This window comes from Trachymyrmex septentrionalis, unplaced genomic scaffold, assembly GCF_001594115.1.
Source record: "Trachymyrmex septentrionalis isolate Tsep2-gDNA-1 unplaced genomic scaffold, Tsep1.0 scaffold18, whole genome shotgun sequence".
Lineage (NCBI taxonomy): Eukaryota > Metazoa > Arthropoda > Insecta > Hymenoptera > Formicidae > Trachymyrmex > Trachymyrmex septentrionalis.
Window position 1 is genome coordinate 349,169 of NW_017304969.1, and position 24,129 is coordinate 373,297.

The window sequence follows — 24,129 nt, forward strand, 5'->3', positions numbered from 1 at the left end:
GTCCATATATGCTCCTTTTTTTTTGTAAAATTATTTTTTAGTACAATATAACAAAATAAATAATAATAATAAAAAACACGAAGAATAATTAAAAGGACAATTTTCAAATTAGAATTTTTGTTTTATAAGAAATCAAGTTTGGACAAATATATGTAAAAAAAATACTGATATATAATTACATGTAAAATTATGTATAATTATGTAAGAATAATTTTTTTTTACATTTCTCTAGACTTGATTTTTTTCTAAAACAAGCAACGCGAAAATTGTTTCTTTAATTATTTTTGACATTTTGTCATTATTATTTTTCTTACATTAAACAGTAATTTTATAAAAGAGAGAAGGATATACAAACATATATGGACATATTTCATATATAATTATATAATATGTTTATGAGCATTTATTACATATTTATATGTATTTATATATATTTATATATAGGGTGTCCCAGAATGTCCGCCAAATATTTTGTATACTGATGAGAGCGAATTAAATTGATTTAAAAAGTCCTGTATCATTTTATTTCCAATTTTCAGAATAGATATTAATTACTAAAGATTACAAGATATTAATTATTAAAAATCACCGAATATTAATTTTCAATAATTTTTCTCAAGTACCATTAACTTTACAGAACAATAGCAAAAGACAAATATTGTTTATCTTCTTCTCATAGAGTTCTAAGAATTTTTTCAGAATTTTTTATTAACTTTTTGGCTCCATTTTCTTACTGACAACTAATTTTAACGACATAATATAAGAAAATGCTGTACTAAAAAATTCTGAAAAAATTTTCAAAACTCTACGAGAAGAAAATAAACAATTTTTGTGGCTTGCTCTTTTTCTGAAAGTTGACAGTAATTGGTAAAAAATTTTTGAAAACTAATGTTTGGCGATTTTTAGTAACTAATATCTTATTAATTATTACGAAAATTACAAAATGGAGGAAAATAACAGTAATAGGAAAGTTAATTTATGCACAAAAAATTAGATCAAAAATGTAAAATGGTTTATTAGAGTCATTCAATTAGTTAAAAAATAATATATAAGAAACGTTTCGACTTTAGTTGTTAGACTACCTCACTCCATTAAAAAATAAATAAAAGATAACCTTAATATTTAAAATAATAGAGGACTTTTAAACTTAATTTAGGTCACTCTACCAGTACATGAAATATTTGACTGTCATTCTGGGACATCCTGTATATTCATGCATGAAAACTTTTTTATTCAAGTTCAAAACTTTCAAAACACTTCTTTATTTGCGGAGCAGTAGTGAGAATAGCTTCGCTGGCGAAGCCATGAAAAGGATACGAGGTTTTAGCGAAGAGCATTTCAACGCTGGCTTCGTTTTCGACGGAGTGGGGGGGTCTTCGCCAGCGAAGCTTTGATGCATGAAATGGCGCCTATATGTTCAAAAATGTACTGACAGTACATTTTTGAACATAAAGGTGCCATTTCAGCAAAGCTGAAAATCTATAATAACGTAAACTATAGATTTTCAGCTGGTAATAATGGTACAACCTGTAAAGTGTAAAACTGAAATTGTATTACATACATATAACAATAAGTGCGTTCAGCAGAACGCAACAGTTGTTTTATGAATGTCTGCTGAGATAAGACCATTCCTCTAGATCTAAAAATATAATTCAATCAGAGCAAAGAAAATTTCCAACAATTGCAAAACAAATATTCTGCTGAACGCAGGAAAGAGCCAATGAATAAATTGAAGAAGAATGACAACAGAGGTAAATATAAATAGAATAAAAGTTAAAGAGTATAGCAGAATAAGAAGGTGATTTCAGACCCCAGCACATAATCGATTGCTACAGGAAACAAAATTAACACACTGATGAAAGAATTTTGTGCAAAGTTTCATCCCAAAAGAGCCACACCGTTTCGAGATATCGAACAAAATGTGATTTTCATTAGTATTTTTTTTCTCCGTTAAATCTAAACGGATCTTTACAAAAAAAATCATGGATATAAAGGGTATCAAAAAAATTAGAGTAAGAATTTTCTTATCATTCTTGGCTCAAAATTCTGTTTTTGAAAAATTCAAGAATTTTTGAAATTACATTTTTTATATGATATGAATTTTTTACCACTTTTAAAATAATTCAGTAGCTCAATTTTATTATAAATTATATTCGTAATTTTTTTCAGATTTTTAGATTTGGTGGAACATACTAAAAAAAAAATTAAAACCGTTAAAATTATAAATATAAATAATATTAATAAAATAAATCCTACATATTATATAAATAATATTTTCTTTTTGATAATTATCTAGAAGAACTGTCTCTAAACCGATTTTAATGAAATTAGGCTCATTCGACGCGTTTTTGCACAAAATGAAAGAAATTGGCAGAAAAAAACTTCAGAACTGCCCTACAAAGCGAGTTATTTGGCGTTAAAGTTGACAATTATTAAGGTTAGGAAATCTGTAATAAGTAAAAAATCAAAGGACTCTTTCTATACAAAACGAATAATAATAAGTAACGGGCAAAGTAAGAGTCAACACACTTCTTTGGAATCAACAAAAGAATATATCTCAATTAACAAAGGTAAAATTACATAACGCAAAAGATAGAATCAAAATTAAGAAAACAAAACTTGTAATTGTTTTCTTAATTTTGATTCTATCTTTTGCGTTATGTAATTTTACCTTTGTTAATTGAGATATATTCTTTTGTTGATTCCAAAAAAGTGTGTTGACTCTTACTTTGCCCGTTACTTATTGTTATTCGTTAGGAAATCTGTCAGCCGTTTAGCGAACGCCGAATTCAATAGTTGAAAGCTCGCTGTTATTAGTGTTGGATGTCTTCTCATCCAATCAGCATTTTAGATTGTGTGCTATTGATGTATTCTTCCAGCACACAAGCAAGCGCTCACTCAACTGTTGAATTTATTAAATGCAACCAGTGGCCTAGTTTCTACCGAGGGTTTAACCCGGATCAGAACATATTATGGCTCTTGCACACCAGCGCGATACGCGACGCGCGACATCCAGGTTGCCTTCACTTAAATTCATCTATGTATCAATTTATTCTTGTTGTTCATCAAATGTTAAACGAGGATAAATAATACATGGGTGCACCCGGATAAATTTCCGAACACAGTCCAATAAGCATATATATAATTTTTCCAAGTATCGCGACGTCGCAGCAAAAGTTGGGCGAAGTTGAACATTTCTCGTACGCGATAAGCGAATAAGTAGAGCTGCGCATGGCTACACAAAAAGCAGAATTAATTGAAAAATGTGAGCTTGATATCAACCATAATCCCTAGAATAGAAAGTGAAAAATGAAAAATTTCTCCATTAATTTCAATGGTAAAAATTTTCACTTTTCATCCTAGGGATAAAGTTTCATGATTGATACCCTTATACATATATTATAACCTTGATATATGTAATAAAACATTCTACAACCTCTACTGGAAAAATGATATACATGTTTATTGGACTATGTTTGGAAATTTATCCGGGTGCACCCATGTATTATTTATCTTCGTTTAACATTCGGTGAACAACAAGGATAAAATGATACATAGATGCACTCGAGTAAAGAACCTGGATGTCGCGTTGGTGTGCAAGAATCATTACACTGTGGCTACGGTCCGATTCGCGCCCACAGTGCTCACAATTCTCACGATGTTAATAATCGTTATCGCGCTATCAACGATTTTATTTCGGACCGCCTGGTATGAATACAATCACGAGAGACTCATAATCTATGTATCATACTTGTCAATAATAAATATATATGGATCATATTGTCAAATGATATGCTACTATCAACCATTTTGGAAAGAACTGATAAAAACGTTCGATGTTGTATATAAATTTTTGTTGCCAAATCAGTTCAATGTGATGTGAGTCCGGCAATAATTAATGATGTTATAACCTCGATCCAATCAATCATATTTATTATTGAAACAATTAATATGATTAATTATTATTATTATATTATTATCAATTACATTTAATTATTTTTAGTAAGTGAATTGTACTACCTGGATGCATCTATTCCACATTTACAATTCATATTATCCTCTTTTTCCGCCCAAATAAAATAAACGCTTAGGCTGTTTTTTCATGCTGACATTCATTTTCAGTAAAACAGATTAAGTAATCAAAATTGATGCTTGCTATTCATCAATTTTGATCACGTGACCTGTTTTGACGCTCGAATCGAGCATCGAACGTCAGCATGAAAATGTAGCCTTACACTGACCCATCTCCGGATCATGGTGACTGTGAGCATACGAATTCAAAAATTCCATTTAACGTCACTTTGCTTACGTAAAACGTTCAGGGAGTGAATCAGATCAACCGTGAGTGCGTTGATAAGCCTATTGCACACGATGAGCGATATCCAATAAAAGCTCTGTTTTTTCTCACGTGACGACGCAAAGTAAAATTCTCATTGTATATCGTTTATCGCGTTCAGTGTGCAGTAGATAATAACGCTATTATTATTATGTAAGAGTCTGTGCTCCCCATTTAAGCGTGAATTGGACCGCGGCCTGTGTCACCTGTTTACACTCGCCAACTAAAAGTTTGCAACAGATTTTTTTCTATGATTTTCGGAATGCAGCCTACTCACCGAGCGATTGGTTTTTACCTACGGATCCATAAGTAAGTTGAGTATTCCCCTGTTACAGTCGAAGGACAAGAGAATGCTCGACTATAGTTGGTTCGTTCTTACATTCTGATCCGGATTAAATCCTCGGTAAAAACTAGATCGATGGTACGAAGCAAAATTCTGTTTTCTGATTGGTTGCAGAGCGTCGGACAACACACGTCGGATCCAGTGTGAATCCAGCATAAGAACCAATCGCTTGATGAGCAGACTGCATTCCAAAACCTATTAAAAAAAAGTGTTGCAACCTTTTAACACAATACGAGGGTCGTTTGAAAAGTCCGTGTAAAGTCACTGCTGATGGCACTACTGGCGCGTATCAAGGTTAGATTTAGTTAGTAGCATCTCTTGGAGGAACACATACCAAGTTACAGCCAGATCGGTCTATTTGTTTGTGTTTGGCATTCATTTGAATCGAGGAAGTCGAGTGATTTTCAATAACGCACCAGCTCACACCTCAGCAGTTGTGGTCGCAAAATTAATGGAATTAGGGTTCCAACTCGTCTCACATCCCCCCTATTCTCCAGACTTGGCTCCCTCGGACTACTATTTGTTCCCCAATATGAAGAAATGGCTGGCGGGAAAAAGATTTTATGGAAACGAGGACGTGATTGCAGAAACAAACCCCCCTCGACTTCCTCGATTCAAATGAATGCCAAACACAAACAAATAGACCGATCTGGCTGTAACTTGGTGTGTGTTCCTCCAAGAGATGCTACTAACTAAATCTAACCTTGATACGCGCCAGTAGTGCCATCAGCAGTGACTTTGCACGGACTTTTCAAACGACCCTCGTATATACAGTAGCGCAACTCTTTGTCGGCACCTTTGATGTTAGTGCTGCCAAAATGCGCATGCCTGAAGTAAGTAAGTTTAAGCGTTGTCACAGTTAACACCTAAATTTCTTTCTCTTTTCATCCTTTTTTCACTCTGTCAAAATTTCGCGCAAATCTCACTAGATTTATTAGCATAGCAATCCAACGAATTCGTTGAAATAAGTGTTATTGTAGGAACATATTGAAGCATATTTGAGCATGCGACGCGAATAAACTTAATATTGCGATAAAATAATTTAAATTTTATGAAAATTAATATAAATAAATTGTAAATATAATTGAAAAATAAAGAAAAAATATAGAAAAATTAGGAAAAATATTAAATTAACTTAAAAATATATATTTGTATATAAAAAATATTATATAATTATATATCTATAAAAATATTATGAGAAAGCTGATATAAAAGAAATTTATATACATATAGGTATGTCCAAAAAATAAGTTTGAAATACAATAAATAAACAGAAATCCTTCTTGCTCGGTTTTCTATGTTACTTTTGTTCACTTTTTCACAAAAATTAGACCAATCTCTTGAGATTTCTTACATAATATTTCATCAAATAGACAATATACGTAATACTTTCCTCTAAATTGCTATTCTGAACCATTTATGCTTGAAAGACAAATGTTTAAGTGAAACATTGAAACGCTTATTTAAATAATGAGAGAAAAAGAGAGAGAGAAAGAGAGCAATAAAAAAGGAAAAGAGACGAGGCTACTTACTGATTTTACGCATGCGCATTCCACTTTGGCCAACATAAAATCAGAAGAGTTGCGCTACTGTATATACTGTGCTTTTAGTCGGTAGTGTGTATATATATATATGTGATTATGGTATATTATAAACCAGCCCTAATTCCTGAGCCTCTATTTTTGAAAAGTATCTTATACGAAAAACTATGGAAATACTATAGTATACGTTAAGTAAACTCTAGCATTTTTCTAGTTTTTTGCAATACTTTTCAAGATAGAAGCTCTGAAACGCAGCCAAGTGAGCCAAGAAGAAGCAGGATAAAACACGTTAGCGGTGCAAGATGGCAAGTCATTTGACGGATCGTATCTTAGAATATCTGGATACACATGACGAAACGAATTCGTTACATTTGGCAGATATACTTCAAGAGGACCATCAAAAGATCGTAGGCGCGATCAAAAGTCTCGAGACTGTCCATGACGTGAGTCTGTTTCAACAACAGCAATTTCTATCTTGATCGCTACATGTTATTTAAACTCGTACATTTTCAACATTCTCAATTGTTTTTGTACCTGTAATACATACATATTTAAATTAATGCGCTTATCAATAATATTTGTTGAAATATTTCACCTGTGAAATTGTTACTCCGGACGTGTTTGAGTTTACGATCTTTGTAATTATACAATTTAGCTTGCGCAACTTAAAAATCAATAAAATTAGACTTATTCGACGTGTTTTTCTATGAAACAAAAGATTTCTGGCAGAAATAAACGTCGCTCTGCTCCGTGAACTGAGATATTGAACGTTACATTTGACGACTATTGAGGTTATGAAATCTGTCATACTGATTAAGAGTATTTTTCAATAATGTACACAGATGACACAGACTTAATTTACATCGTGCACTTGACGGGTACTAATTAGTAATTTCCTATTGAATTATCTTAATTTTGGCAATACATGTAAACATATACATGATATGTGTATTTAATTAATCATTTTGATGCATATTGTATCAATTTAGTAGATCGTTCTTTGAATACATCGCTGAAATTAAAATAATTTAACGGAAAGTTATTAATTAGTACCTATATCAAGTACACGATGTAAACTAGGCCAGTGTAACACTATTCATAGGCTAGTATTCATAGTCAGATCTTATATTTAAGACAGTCTTAAGTACATTCTTAAGATATTATGAATCAATTAGAAGGCCGCATTAGCGACATTACTTAAGACGATCTTAAAATAAGAACCGACTATGAATACCGGCCATCTTATTTTAAGATCATTTTAATATATACCATTAAAATAATGTCTTAACGCTAATGCGGCCCTCTGATTGACTTATGACATCTTAAGACTGTACTTAAAAGCCAACCTCAAATATAAGAATCAATTATGAATATTGACCTCTAATTGATTCACGACATCTCAAGACTGAACTTAAGATAATCTTGAATATAAGAACTGACTATTTACATCCTAGGGGCCTAGTTTACATCGTACACTTGATATACATACTAACTAATAATTTTCTATTAAATTATTTTCAGCAATGTATTTAAAGAATGATATATTAAATTGGTATAGTACACATCATAATTAAATATACATATGTATGTTTCAACATATTGCTAAAATTAAGATCATTCAATAGAAAGTTACTAATTAATACCCATATCAAGTGCGATGTAAATTAAGCCTATGGTCGGTATTCATAGTCAATTTTTATTTCAAAATCGTCTTAAGTAATGTCTTAAGATGCTAATGATCCTCTGATTGATTCGTGATGCCTCAAGATAGAACTAACAATGGTCTGACTATGAATACTGACCAACTTGAACTGACTATGAATACTGGCCAACTTGAACTGACTATGAATACTGGCCAACTTGAACTGACTATGAATACTGGCCAACTTGAAGTGACTATGAATACTGGCCACTGTGTCTTACACAAAATGTTCCAACTGTGACACAGGTGTACATTGTTCGACATTGTCAAAAGCTAAGTACAAGTGTGTAAAATATGTCAATAGTTGCTTTCCATTTACAACGATTCTCACATAATTTTCACTTGTGACGTCATAACAGTTGAATGTGCGTTTCTTTTGCATTCTGACAAGTGAGATTTAACTGCTCAGATAACAAAACGTTCCTTGGCATAAGAAAAGAAATAGGTGCTTAGCACAAGTTTCTCTTCAATTGCCATCATATTGCTGTCATCAGGGCAATAATAATTTCGTTTAGATCAATCTAGAGCCAGTTTTACCAACGCCGATCAAACTTAATCGTGATTAACTGTCGACCACAGTTGGTTGATTCTACTAAACAGCAAACGCAATTAATCAGTCAACGGCTGATTAAGCTAACTGGCGTTGATGAAACTGGCTTCTAGAGACGGACAACGGTTGTTTGCGCAAAGGAATGGAAATGCTATAACAAATTTATTTTCATAAATGTTGCTAAAATCTATTGGAAATCGTTTTTGTAAAATATTTTATCCACATTTTTGTCAATCGAATGAAAATAGTGTCGTCGAGCAGTATGCGATATCGTCGCCAGAGGGATGCATCGAGTTAAATTTCTCGAGTTTAAAAAACAACAGAATAGAATAAAAGACATAGCATTAGAAGATTTTTTAACTGTGTTCTGATAAAATAATTTTTTGAAATAAGCCCTAAGGGCTCTAAGATAAAAGGTATAATACATTTTTGGAAATGTTTACCGAGTAAATGAAATCTCCTAATATTTTAATATGTATTTTGTTCTGCATTGTAATTTTATTCATATTAACTTACACCTGTCAACTAAATGAATAAAATGTCTAAAATCAACTTATAAGTCACTTTAAGATATCTTTCAGAGTTTTTTACGAAATATCTTAAAGATATTATCTTACAGTTCTTTTTTGAGTCGATTTTAAACAGGAAAGCATTGTTAGAGATTAACTCTTTTTACTATAATAGTTTCTTTTATATTACTGTCAAATTGCTAGCAAATTTGTTTTATATAGAATTAGTTTCCATCATGTTGCCGTGCGTTTCGTCATTGTCCTAACCTATAAAACTTATAAAAAAGAAGAAGGAAATTGTTTCTCTCCGGTTGTGCGTTTATAGTATATATTGCCGCCAATATCATAAGCAAAATCGGCCGCTTTCCTCAAAAAAGATGGCAACTCAGACGACGCAATTTATAACAAATTTATAGCAACATGTGGAAAACTTGCTATCTGGGTGAGTTTTTACTTCCCATACAGCATAGAATTTGCAGCAATATTGCAACTTTATGCTGTAGGGATTATAATCTGTAGAAGATCGAGACCGTGTGCTTTAGTGAGTCTCGTAAAAATGAGATTATGAACCTGTGTTGTCATGTGATAACTTTTTATCAGAGTAAGTAAATAATGACATCATTAATCTGAGTGATGAAATACTCAGGTCACTTCAGACTCAGTTGTGTATAAATGGAAAGCAACTAATGTTAACCAACTCTTCAAAAAGTTATTTGGTAGCCGTACTTATTTTGCAATAAAATTGAATCGTCAATTCTTCGAAAAAATTATAACTCAAGACTAAATAAAACTCATAAACTTTTATTTAAAATTAAGTCTAAATAAAAATTATTTATTATTTATACGCTAAATATAATTATAAGAATAAAAATGGAAGACTACAATGCATTCTGGTGTTATACTGTAAAACTAAATTGCGTTTCAACAAGTATTTTACACAGTGGAACACAGTGTAATGTTCTGTGTTTTAGCTCGAAAACAATGTAAATGTATATCGATATGAGCATGCGCTGTAATCACGTGTTCAACATCAATCAATTTCTAAAAATAATTTTCTGCTTTAATTATACAAATATACTATACAAACACAAATTCACTACAATAAAAATAAATTATTTTCTTATAAATATATTAAATAAGGGCTCTTTTTCCTTAAAATAATAAAAAATAAACTAAATCTGTGCTAATGAGAGTCAGCGCGAATGGAGATGCGTAATAAATTGTTACAAATAAATTTTGTTAATCCATACGAAGTGTTGATATCATCTTTATTTAAAATCTTGAAAAATCTCGAACGTTCCGATTCTCTTTGGAATCTTCATCAGCAATCTTCTTTATCCATACTATGATTTCGCGAACGGTCAAGGTGGAGTCACTTGCAGGTTGACAAAACTGTAGTGTAATCTGTTTAAATTCATATACTTAAGATGTTTAAATTCAACCAATAAATTAGTAACTCACCACATGATCGCCAAATTTTATCATGAAACTTTGGATAATATATTAATATTCACAATTAATCACATTTTATGATACATTTTATGTAGATTTGTTTGAACTCCATCCAAGCCATTCCGAGTGACGAATATGTCTAACGAACCGTTTAAATTGACAAAGGTCGACTCGATGGAAAACAATAAATCATAATAAATACAAAAATGTAAAGACAATACATTCGTATTAAATTGCTGAGTTTAACATATATAACGTATATATGACATATTTAACATATATAATGTGATAGATATAATAAATATAAGAACAGAAAATTATTATAATAGTTTGAAATATAATTTAATACAAGAGTTGAAGCGTCAAAAAGAATGTAGAATAACCAGTCAAAATTTAACGCGTCACATTAATATTATATGTAAAATGTAGTAATTTATAATCACTTATTGTAAAAATTACAAATATAATTTAATACAAGAATTGATTAACGAAAGATTACAAATATAAATTAATAAATGAATTGCTGAATCAAAAAGAAAATCTAAACAAATCGAAATTTTAAACGTCGCATTAAGATTGTGCATAAAATTATGAAGTAAATTTATTATCGTTTAGTCTTGAAATATAAATTATGTCAAATTATTTAACGTGGATGCATAAGCATGATGCAATCTATCTGTGTTAAACCGTAAATCGAGTCCATTTTTTTGCAAATGTAAATATATGTATTTTCACAGATATTAACCGCTTATTTAATGTTCTTTGTTCCCTCAAGTGTTTTGATGTTCTCCCAATCGAATTCGTGATTGTATTCCAATCTGTGTTCCGTGATAACAGATTGGTTATGTGTATTCCAATTTTGTTATCTCCTACTTGTTTGACCTGTATAAGTTGCATCGCAATTTGTACACTCAATTTTATGTACAACATATTTGTTCAAATTCTTTGAGAGAACGTCTTTTTGTACTTATATAAATTTATTTAATTTATTATTACTAAAAAATACATATGTATGTGTCATTTATTACAGACAACTGTTGTTTCAGTTTGTAATTCTTAATCTATTTACTTCTTCTGTTCCTTGGGCTAAAGTTCATCTATTCGGCACTTGGTTCAAATATAATATTTAATCCAACTTCGTCTCGAGTGGATTATTAGCTTAAAAGGCGAATGTTATTCGTCTCTATTGTAACTTTCTATGGTAGAATCAAATGATCTACCGATATTACTTGTTAATAACTTTTATGGCGAAAATTCTAATCGAAGAAAAGAACTGTGGAGAGTCTGGACGTAACATATCTTTTTAATTATTTTTAATATTTTTACATTACTATTATTATTTCTATTATTATTACACTAAAAAGTAATTTTACAAAAGAAAGGAGAATGTATGAATATGTATTGACATATTTCATATAAAATTATGTATATTTATGAATATTTATACATGTTATGTATGTTTATATATATTTATACATATTCATGCGTGACAAATTTTTTACAGAGTTTATACGTATAGAAATTGAATTTCTATACGTATTTCGATAATCTTATATTTAACGTAGATATCTGTGCAGACGAACACTAATGCATCTCAATAATTTTGATTGGTTGATCCTCACTGTTACTTTTCCGAGATTCCGTTTTCCGAAATTTCGACTGTCATTTGACAGCACCCTAAGCCGTCAAGTTGTAAGATATTAATCAACCACAGTCGATTATTATTCTCATATTCAACTGTGATTGATCAATTTCTTAAGACTTTATGGCTTACGGCCTCTTAAAGCAAGATTGTGAACCTAGATAGACCCTTGTATAACGCGTAATGCATAGTGCATAAGGGAAACAACCAATCAAAATTCTTCTTTTCCATAGAATGGAGGAAAGGAAAGATTCTGATCAATTGATTTGCTTATGCATTATGCAAAAGTCTGTGCTGCGGCCATATAAGTCAGCCTTTCTGCTAAGGTCCTTATGGTAGCGTCAAGCGCTGCGCATTATAGCAGGAATAAGGAATTAAGAATAAGGAATAATGATTTCAACTTATCAGAAACCGTTTCGATGTATCCGATTTCTGACAGGTTAAAATTGTTTATTCTTTATTCCTGTTTATTCTTTATTTTTAATTCCTTATTCTTTCTAGTATGCGCATGGCCTCATCGAGTGTCGAATGATTGCTATTCGTCAGTTTTGATCACGTGACCTGTTTTTAGCGAATAAAGCCATTACATGTAAAATATTAAGGTTTATTCGCGATGCATGCTTCAACATGCTCCTACTTTCTCCAACCGTAACTCCTATTTATTCAAATGCGCTCGTTAGAGTGAGTAGGAGCTATATATGGTAAGAACATGTTGAAACATGTGGTTATATGTGACGCAAACAAACCTTTAGTCGTAATTGTAAGATCATAAAAAACTATAAATTGATTGGCTACGAGGCAAGCGATAAGTCATGTAACTGTTTTCCGATTAGTTGGTATAAGGCGTTAAACGTAATCTTTCAACGGAACGAAAACTTGCGTCTATGCGATCATGGTTTTGAGATTATGACGTTTCACTCGTGTTGCTTCTGCGCGGACAATGCTTGGTCCCGACACAGTAGCCTATCACTTTTTACGGTCTTACGATTACGACTATGACGTGTAAAGTCTGTGGCACGATGCTTATTTTCCTACTGGATTGTTAGCTGCTTTAAAATCTTACCACTATATTGGCTGCGATGCTGACACTGACAGCATCTTATCTTAATCTTATCTTATCTTAATGATCTTAGCCTGTTCTACAATAGGGTCGCAAGCTATAAGCCGCAAGAAATTAACCAATTATAGTCGCAAGAAATATACCAATTATATTAATCAATTATTTGTTTTATATTTAACTGTGATTGGCCAAATTTTTGCGGTTTGCAACTCTATTGTAGAACAGGCATTATAGTATATCCACATAAACTTGCATAGACGCATAAACGTATGCATAAAGAAAATTATCGTATTATTATATAAAGAAAATTATTATTATAATATTTTTTTTTCTTCCAGACTCCTGTATCGATTTCCGACCTTTTCAATATTTTTTTTATAAAGACGCATAAAATATGATTGAATAATTTATGCGGCAATGCAAGTTTGTGTGAATATATCCTTAGCTTACAATGCTCGATGCTCCTATGTAAAAATGCCTTTAATTGATGTTGAACACGTGATCACAGCGAATGCTCGTATCGATACATTTAACTGCACTTAAATACATACAATTTCATGATGTCGCTTGTCGCAGCGATAAATAATCACGTGACTGAATTTTCCCTCAATTTGTTCACTTTCTTGTCACCAGCGACACCGTTGAAAAGTTGAATTAATCCAACGTTTAGCGACATCGCTCTTACGCAAAATATGGAACAACAGGATGTAAAGCCTTGATTAGAATCTTGCCACTGTATTGGCTGCGATGCTGGCACTGATATCGCAGCCAATACAGTGGCGAGATTCTAATCCAGGAAAACAAGCACCATATGCCGCCAGCTCCTGTTGTTCCATGTTTCTCTTCTGTCAGTGCCAGCCAATACAATGGCAAGATTCTAATCCATCTAGAAATCCAGCAGGAAAACAAGCATCGTGTGCCGCAGGCTTAAGTACAATATAATAAAGATATTTACCATAGATATAGATATACAGGGTGCGTCACCAAAATCCGGACAAATTTCAATTTAAATTTTCCGCTATATTGTGCCTCCGCCAGAGGTTGTTGTTGGCGTCCGAGAAAGTCTGATGCTTCTAGTAAACAGTCATATTCTTAAAATGGCCGAGATGTTGAAACCAAGTGCGGAGTATAATCGAAGAGCCGCGATCATCGAAGGCCTTCGCGCTGGGCGCTCAGCAACGGAAATAATTCGGTTCTTTAGATACCCGAGATCAACCGTTTATGACGTTGTGATAAAATATACGGCTTTAGAACAGTCCAACGAAGATTCCAGTATGCCAGCGAGGAAGTCACTCGAAAGAACGCACCGCGAGGATTCCCGCATTCGTTGAAAGGGCTCAACCACTGATTTCGGATGACCCAGGGCGTTGCGAGAATTAGCATCGATTGTTGGTGTAAGCGAGTCAACAATGCGTCGAATTGCCGAGGAGGACCTTCGATACAAATCGTACACATTAAAGAATACACAATCGTACACAAAAAATACGATAGATGCTTTCTGAAGCTGCCAGGACAGGCAGAGTTGCTCGCTCCAATCTGCTATTGTGTTCTTTGAAAAACGAATTTTAAATCCCTTGGACTACTACGTATAGAGCGCAGTTGAAAGGGTCACAAACAAGTCTCGGCATCCCAATGTGACATCATTAAGGACCGCTATTGAGGCAGCATTCGTCGGCATGGATAGCGCTATATTAGAGCGTGCGTGCCAACGCTTCAGATCGAGAATAGAAGCCGTCAATCAAGTTAATGGGGGATATATCGAATAATTGTGTTCTATAGGAATCCCCCAAGTGCTATGTAAAAGGATTTTTTGTAATATTTAATTTTTCATTAAAAATATTTTGTTTAAAGAAATTGTTCGATTTGTCCGGATTTTGGTGACGCACCCTGTATAACATAGACTCATCCATAAATTTTTCTATAGTATATGCTGGGTTAAGCAGAATGGTGCGAGAGACAAAATATCGAGACAACTTATCTCTTTCTACGCGCGCATCTTGACATTTATATCACTGAAAAAAATAAAATAAGGTATAAAAGTATAGGTAATATAATACTTAAGAATTCTACCATTCTCACCGATTTTTATGAAATTAAAGCAAAAAATATTTATTTTAGCTTCACTTACATGTTCTCATGTCTCTATGCCATCGATGTGGCAGATTTCCTAACCTGAATAGTCATTAACTTCTCTTTTTTTGTTTTTTTTTTAAATTTGTACATTTATTAATGCATACAGATGCTATTAGTCTATTTTGCCATAGTTTCAATTTATTTCTGTTGTATACAGATCGCATCAACTTGATAAGTTCAATCGTAATACCGTTTTTGATATGACATTTTGAACTTTACGGCACTTTATACAACACAATTAATGTCATTATCATCAAAAATTTATCGCTGCTAACCCATTTATATAAGCGACATTCGAGATTAGTTACATATTAAATCTCGTGACTCGTTTGTCGCTGAATATTAGAGTGGGTATAAAAAGAGTGACGCCAATTAACCGAAAGTCGGCACTGTGTGTCCAATATCTATGACGCAATTCCTCGACGTTTTATCTTCTTCTTTTTTTAACGTCTTCTTTCTAACTAACAGTAAGGACACTTAATGACGGAGCCAATCAGCATTAGGCACATACATTGGTGCCACTCTCTTTTTACCTACTCTACTGAATATGAATGATATGAGCGATGAGTGACACCGCTTGCAAGCATTTGTCCTTGTTTAACATTTACGATAAATAACAAAGATGAATGATTCCACGAGCGTTGTGAACATTAAATGGGACGCAGCCTTTGTCATAGGCGTTCCGTCTTACTCATGATGCGCATGATGCATCATTTATCCTTGTTTAATATTCGGTGAATAACAAAGATAAATGATGCATTATGCGTGAAACAGAATGCATCCATAGTATATTTCCTAACCTGAACTTCGTTCAACTTTAACGTCGTCAACTTTAACTTAAGCTTAAAGATGTAGGAACTAGGCCGAGAAAAAATGTCAGGCACTTCACTGGTGCCGGAACTTGATCCGAGGTCTCGAAGTCGTCTATATTCCTAAGCAACCGTCTCGCCACAAAATCACACAGCCCGGCAGAAGGAACTGTCTTCTAACTTCCTCATATAGTAATATCTTACAAAGATACCTTTTCATGTTGACGCTTGACGCTCATGTTTAACGTCAAAATAGGTTACGTGATTAAAATTTTGATGCTGAAAATGAGCGGCGAACGTTAACATGAAAAAGCACTTTAAGGGGAAAAGTAAAGCTCGAACTCCGATGAAATCACCAGAGATCGCACCGCGCACCGCACATCGACATGTCTTTTTATATTACCACAGCAATATCTCACGCAATATGATATACACAGTTACACGTACATGTCAATTTTCGTATAATAAATTCGTCGCGATAAAGCGTCTAAGTCTAATTCTAAAAACTCAATATTGTTTGTTCGTGTAATTGCGTGTTTGGGAACCACTATTTCGTATGTACAGATTGTAAAGCTTTCGTATCAAGCAAACGTTGTCAGCTGAACTTGACAGCTGAAACGCCATGTTACACTAAGCAATGGTAAAAAATATATTAATTTTAAAATTTTCGATCGATCTCTCTCTCATAGACTCTACATTCTAGACACGTATTAATGCATATACTTTAATCCTGGAAAAGGATTTTCGAATTGGTGAAAGAAAAAAAAGTATTTCTTATATAAAAATTATACGTGTTTACATGGTAAAACAAGAGGCTTTAGGATCCCCTTAAAAGAATGCTAGTACGACAGAACTTGATTCATGTCGATAAAACAGGTTTTTAATTCCAAATAAAATATTACGTACATTAAGCAAAGTCAAGAAAACGTTACATACATTAATTAAAACATTACATACATTAAGTAAAATATTACGTACATTTCTTGCTCTACTATATCCTATATATCACATGAATGCGAGTTTATGATACTCAAATCGTCCTTCACATTTCTCTCGTAAGCTTCAAAATCATAATTTGAAGGCCTCACGATATTCTTATAAATTATTCAAATATGGGAAAGTACTTTTTGTTTGAATATCCTTCATGCATTCATGTATTTATATGTGATGCGTGCGTATATATATATATATATGAAGGAAGCGAACCTACGTGGTAACAGAAAACTATAATTTACAATTTTTTGGGAATTTTCATACCGATTTGTACTTTTTCAATGATATTTACGTTTTTTCTTTTATTCTGAAGATTTTTTATTTTGTATAAGAAAAACAAAATGGTTTGAGAAATATGAAATGACACTTTATTGATAACTCCAGTATCCCCTTAATATCTCAGTTCGCGGGACAGAGCATTGCTTATTTCTGCCAAATTCTTTCGTTTTATGTAAAAAAACGCGTCGAATAAGAGTAATTTTATTGATTTATGAGTTAAATTGTATAATTATCGCGATCTTTAACCTACTTACAGTTGATCGTGGTAAAACCGATTTCCCAAAAAAAATGGGAAATTACCGACGAAGGAAAATACGTAATAGAACATGGCAGTCACGAAGCGGCTATTTACAATGCTATCCCTGATGAAGGAATACCTCAGGCCAAACTTATCAAATCTAGCCCTTATGCTAAAGTAGGTTTTTCCAAGGCGATGGTTGCAGGGTGGATTGAGCTTGATAAAAGTGGCAACATTCCTACTGTACGAAAGAAAGCACCATCCATTATAGATATCATTCAGGTACATTTGAAGAATCTCACAAATGTTCCGGAAAATATTAAAGCAGAATATAAGAAGAGAAAATTATTGCAAGAGATGTAAGCAAAATAAAACAAGTAAAGGACAAAGTAAAATTACATAACATTTTATTTTTAAAATTTTTCTTCATAATGGCAGGATGATAAAAATTATGCATCTTGAAAAGGGGCCAAATTTTTCTACGAAAATAGAAAAGCTAGAAACAGACTTGACATCAGATTTATTGGTAAATGGTGCTTGGAAAGATAAAAAATTTAAACTATACAATTTTGACGCTCTAGGTGCGTCACTTCAAATAGGACATTTACATCCATTGTTAAAAGTTCGTCATGAATTCAGAAAAATCTTCTTGGAAATGGGGTAAACGACATCAATTTTTATTTACAAGATTTTTACTATTTTTAAAATCTCGAAAATTTTATATATTTTAATGTTACGAGGGTAAGAGTCAATAAGTTCTTAGAAAAAATATTGGGAGTATAAATAAATTTCCGCCGTTTGACAAACAATAGCGCTACCAGTATGTTATAGTTAAAATTGTCAGCTGTAAAACGTCATATCGTAAGGTTGGACATCTGGCAAGAACATAACCTTTAAATATTAGCGATTTTGCATCAGCATCTTATATCTTTTTTCGTGCGAAAATGTCGAGTTTTAAGCCGAATAAGCATCATTTGCGGGAGCTTTTGATTTACTTCTTTAATTTGAAGAAATCTGCAGCTGAGGCGCATCGATTGCTTGTAGAAGCATATGATGAGGCTGCCTTAAGTGAGAGAAGTTGCCGTGAGTGGTTTCAAAAGAGACCGATTAAGAACGGTGAATTTGACGTCGAAGACAAAGAACGTAGCGGAAGGCCGAAAGTGTACGAAGACGCGGAATTGGAAGCATTATTGGATGAAGATTCGTGCCAAACACAAGAAGGACTTGCACTTACATTAGGAGTGACTCAACCAGCAATTTCACCGCTTAAAATTCGTTGGGAATGATTCAAAAGCAAGGAAATTGGGTTCCATATGAACTGAAGCCGAGAAACGTTGAACGCCGATTTTTCACATGTGAAATGCTGCTTGCCAGGCATAAACGAAAGGGTTTTTTGCACCGTGTAGTCACTGGTGATGAAAAATGGATCCACTACGATAACCCAAAGAAGAAGAAATCATGGGGACCACCTGACCATGCTTCAACATCGACAGCCAAGCCGAACATTCATGGGAAAAAGCTCATGTTGTGTATTTGGTGGGATCAGCTAGGTGTCGTTTATTATGAGTTGCTCAAACCGAACGAAACCATTACTGGGGCTCTCTACCGAACACAATTGATGAGATTGAGCCGAGCACTCAAGGAAAAACGCGCCCACTACTACTCCAGACACGACAAAGTTATTCTTCTGCATGATAATGCTCGTCCACATGTTGCGGCGCCGGTCAAAACTACTTGGAAACACTCAATTGGGAAGTTTTACCCCACCCGCCGTATTCACCAGACATTGCTCCTTCTGATTACTACCTGTTTCGATCGATGGCGCATGGCCTGTCTGAGCAACACTTCACATCATATGAAAATACCAAAAATTCGGTCGATTCGTGGATTGCTTCAAAAGATGAAGCGTTTTTCCGACGCAGTATCCGTATGCTTCTAGAAAGATGGGAAAAAGTAATGGCTAGCGATGGACAATACTTCGAATAAAACATTAGGTACCGTTCTTTCACAATAAATGCCCAATTTTTGATAAAAAACGGCGGAAACTTATTTATACTCCTAATAGTAAAACATTTTTTTTGATCGATTCGTTTTTATTTCTCAACATAGTTTCAGCTCGATACATTTGATCCAACGATTCTCCAACTTTTTCAAGCCATCCGAATAATATGATTTGTTCAACCCTTCAAAATAACCCTCTGTTTCGGCGATGAGTTGCTCTCTGGTGGTGAATCTCTTTCCTCCGAACCATTTCTTCAGGTTTGGAAACAGGAAATAGTCACAAGGGGCTAAATCTTGCGAATATACTGGATGAGGAAGCAATTCGTAGCGGAATTCGTTGAATTTGACCATTGGTGCCGGGCATGTGTGAACCCGTGCATTGTCTTGACGGAAGAGTACTTTCTTCTTCGCCCAAATGGGGACGTTTTTTAAAACGTTCTTTGAAATGTTGTTGAAACGGTCCAATAAGGTTGCGCAGTAATCGCCATTGATCGTTTGCTTCGACGGAAGGTAATCGATATGAATTATACCGCGTGCATCTCAAAAAATTGTGGTCATCATCTTTCCGGCCGACTTCACGGTCTTCGTCTTCTTCGGAGCTGGTTCACCCGGTCCATTGTTTTGACTGTTCCTTCGTCTCGGGTGTGAAGTAATGAATCCATGTTTTGTTCATAGTAATGAATCGACGCAGAAATTCACCCGGATTACGTTGAAACATCTCCAAACATTGTTTTGAAGTCACACGGTCGCGCTTATGTCCACAGTGAGCAAACGCGGCACCCATCTTGCCGATAGCTTTTTCATACCCAATTGTTCGTGCAAAATTGAAATCACTGTGTCATGTAATATGCCTGTGGTCTCAACAAGCTCGCGCACTTTCACTCGTCGATCAGTCAAAACAATATCGTGGACTTTATCGATGATTTCTGGCGTAGCAGAGTCCCTCAATTGGACGTCCCGAACGAGGTGCATCACATGTGGATGTAAGACCATATTTAAATTAATTCACCCAATTGTATATAGCGCAAACGCTGGTGTAGATGTGCTATGAACATTATCCAACTCGGCTTTGATTTCTTTCGGCGTTAAACCTTTCATATGTAGATGTTTAATCACTTCACGAAACTCGTTTTTTTCCATTTTGCAAAAAATACAAAGGTTGTTCGCTTTAATCTACAGAAATGAAACCACGCGATAAATTCCGCTCAAAATTTGACAGTAATCAGCTGAAAAATGCTTGCCAAAAAGTAATGTGACATGACACTGCGAGTGACCTCTGATAGATTTTCTAAGAACTTATTGACTTGCCCTCATATATTGACTTTTATTTATCACAAAAATTGTTCTATTTCAGATTTACTGAAATGCCGTCAAATAATTACATAGAAAGTTCTTTTTGGAATTTTGATGCTCTTTTCCAGCCGCAGCAACATCCTGCTCGCGATGCTCACGATACTTTTTTCATCTCCGGTATCTTATTTTACATTAATATATGAATGCTTAAAAGACATTAACAAAAAAATTAGTTTTATCTTTTAGAACCTTGTCTTAGCACAAAGTTCCCTATGGAATATTTGGAAAGAGTGAGGACTGTTCACAGTAAAGGAGCATATGGATCTCAAGGTTATAGATATGATTGGAAGTTGGAAGAGGCACAAAAAAATTTGCTGCGCACTCATACAACATCCAATAGTGCACGAATGTTATATAAACTTATGGAGAAAGTAAGTAATCGACGGAGAAGTAGGTATATACAAGTTACATTTTTAAGGACGAGACAAAATTTAAAAAATATTTTGCAGGGAGATTTTAAGCCTATCAAGTACTTCAGTATTGATAGAGTATTTCGCAATGAAACTTTAGATGCGACACATCTTGCCGAATTTCATCAAGTTGAAGGTGTCATTGCCGATTACAATCTTACATTGGGTAATCTTATTGGCACTTTATATGAATTCTTTAGTAAACTTGGTATTACTCAACTTCAATTTAAACCTGCGTATAATCCGTACACTGAGCCAAGTATGGAAATATTCTGTTTTCATAATGGATTAGAGAAATGGATAGAAATTGGTAATAGCGGTATGTTTAGACCTGAAATGTTATTGCCAATGAATCTACCTCCTGATGTAAATGTCATTGCGTGGGGTTTGTCATTAGAAAGGTATGTATGAAAATAGATATAATTTAACGATTCGTAATTTAATATAAAAATGTAATGTACTTAATTCTTTTTACTTTAGGCCAACAATGATTAAATATTGTTTAAACAATATACGCGATCTTGTTGGACCAAAAGTGGACATGGAAATGGTTCATAACAATCCATTATGTCGATTAGAGAAGTAAATATCATTCTAAGCATTATTAAGGTATTTATGTTAGACTATATCTTTTTGGAAGTAAAATTAGGTAAAAAAACATTTATAAGCTAAATTACAAAAATTTGACAATTCTAGTTAAATAGTATTATATTAATTATATATATGTTAATATTATAGTTAAATCTGAAAATTTTTTCTAACATCCAATTCAGATTATTATTTTTATGTACAGAACTAGCCGAATAATACATTCACAATGGAGAACGCAGCAAGAAGAAAAGCCGGTAAAAACACAGTCAAACCAAGAATCAAAGATCAAGCAAGTGGCGGAAAAGCTGTCAAAAAAGCCTAAGTTTTTTAAACAGGAACTTGTTATTTTTTGCGATCCAAAACATCCAATTTACTTTATTGAACCATTTTTGCAATTTATATCTTCGTACTTTCATGTTTCTGTGTCAACATACGTTCACTCTACAGTGGCAAACTTGCCTGATGAGCTTGCTAGCTTTGGTTTGTTTCATTTCAACAAAAACGTAAATGTTGATCTATCTTTAACTATAATTTGGAAACCTATTGGTCTCGATCCCATTATGGTGTTGCCAAGAATGCATAAAATTTTAGGGATGGTAAATATAGCACGATATTTAAATCGTTTAATTGAACACGTCGACACGAATATATTAAAATATGAAACAAATGGCTTACTTTATGCAAGTAAGATAGATTTTTATTTAGATAAAATACATTGTGTTTTACATGACACGAACATCAGTAGATCACTGAAACTGTGTAAAAAATCACATTATATAATGGGAAAAGATATCTCAATAATCGATTTTATTCTTGAGTATATTGATAGATATGGGATAAAAAAGGAAAGTTACATTAATTAAATCTTATTTATTTTGTGAATAAAAATAAAGTACGGCAAAGCTGAAAAAGAAAAAACATTTGATATACGTCTTATCTTTTGATATACGACATATATGTCTTATTGAAATAAAATAAAATAGTAATATTTTTTTGATAAGGCTCTAAAAATAAATGTGATACACGCAAAGTGCTTATATGTACCTTCGCGGATGTTGATGCGTAAATTATATTTAAAAAATATACAATTCACAATCTTTCATTGTAGTTTATACTTTACTTCCATAAAAAGAATTTAAATCCAGAATCGATTGTAAAAAAAAATACTTATATTTGATTTCGTCTTGTTTTACCATGATTAGGAGAAATTTTAGGAGAAATCTCCGAATTGACTTCATGGATTGCAAAATTTTTTTTTACAAAATTAAAGAACACAAAAAGAAATCCCGTAAACACGATTTTACGAAAAAATTGGAAAAAATTTGTAAATTCACTTTGTGGCACGTACAACTGTGTACAACTGTCTGAAGTTAACATTGGCATGATATAAAAGTTTTATAGCTTGTAGATTAAAAATAAGCATAAAGTAGGATTTAGAATTTGAACGAGCAATATTGAGTTTGTGGAATTACGATTCAAAGCGTAGAAAAAAATATAATATTTCTCCTAAAACAAAATTACATATTATGCAAGGATTTACTTTTTTCCTTTTTTACAGATTCGAAAATCCTTTTTCAGGATTAAAGTATACGCATTAATGCGTATCTGTGTGAGGTGAAATTTATGCCGAGAACGACAAAAAATTGTTCTCAAAGGAATCCTAAAGTGAAGCTCGAACTCCGATGAGATCGTTGCTTTACTGATAAAATGCGATACATATACTACTACATCAATATTGCACTCACACATACATACAAATTTTCTAACTAACTAATCTGTCGTATTAAGTAAATCTAAATCTAATTTTAAGTATAATAATAATTGTTTATGTTATCTGTAGTCCAAACCAAGATTGTTTTATACGTACTGTTGCACCGTATTTTCACGGCACTGGGTTTGGAATCCAGCGAGGACGAGTTAGGTTTTTCAGCAATAAGAGCACTTTGTAAAATTTAAGAGTTTTCTTTAATAAAACACTTAATTATTATCCTTACAATATTTTACTTAGATAAACGGATAGAGACATGACGCGTTCACTGTTTGACAAAAATGATCCGCTCTGCTTTGCATCTTCGCCTTGTATCTTTTGCTCTTCTCGACCGTCCTTGCCGAATCAGCGCTTTCTTGTCAGCGTTCTGATTATTGATCAAGGATGCAACGGCCGAGTTCTATCGATTGCTTGCACAA

At 33.2% G+C, this 24,129-nt stretch overlaps 1 protein-coding gene across 3 annotated transcripts; it reads left to right on the plus strand.

Annotated features, from left to right (window-relative positions):
• The first annotated feature begins 6,318 nt into the window (after nt 1-6,318).
• LOC108746595 (phenylalanine--tRNA ligase alpha subunit) lies at nt 6,319-22,840 on the plus strand. Of its 3 annotated transcripts, none has more exons than XM_018483457.1 (8): nt 6,319-6,663; nt 17,606-17,946; nt 18,026-18,247; nt 20,943-21,058; nt 21,128-21,312; nt 21,391-21,752; nt 21,832-21,933; nt 22,145-22,840. In XM_018483457.1, the coding sequence occupies exons 1-8, from the start codon at nt 6,523-6,525 to the stop codon at nt 22,803-22,805; spliced, it is 2,130 nt and encodes a 709-aa protein (XP_018338959.1). In that variant the 5' UTR covers nt 6,319-6,522; the 3' UTR covers nt 22,806-22,840. The 3 variants fall into 3 exon arrangements, with proteins under 3 accessions (XP_018338959.1, XP_018338961.1, XP_018338960.1); XM_018483459.1 differs by having other exon boundaries at nt 21,832-21,960; nt 22,145-22,219; XM_018483458.1 differs by lacking the exon at nt 6,319-6,663 and adding an exon at nt 16,699-16,717.
• The last annotated feature ends 1,289 nt before the right edge of the window (nt 22,841-24,129 follow it).

What these genes read in the sequence shown, in the direction of transcription:
- LOC108746595 (XM_018483457.1), top strand. Translation starts at nt 6,523, where the DNA reads ATGGCAAGTCATTTGACGGATCGTATCTTAGAATATCTGGATACACAT. An exon ending in CGATACTTTTTTCATCTCCG is followed by an intron (nt 21,059 to 21,127) that starts GTATCTTATTTT and finishes TTTATCTTTTAG; the next exon opens with AACCTTGTCTTAGCACAAAG. An exon ending in TATATAAACTTATGGAGAAA is followed by an intron (nt 21,313 to 21,390) that starts GTAAGTAATCGA and finishes AATATTTTGCAG; the next exon opens with GGAGATTTTAAGCCTATCAA.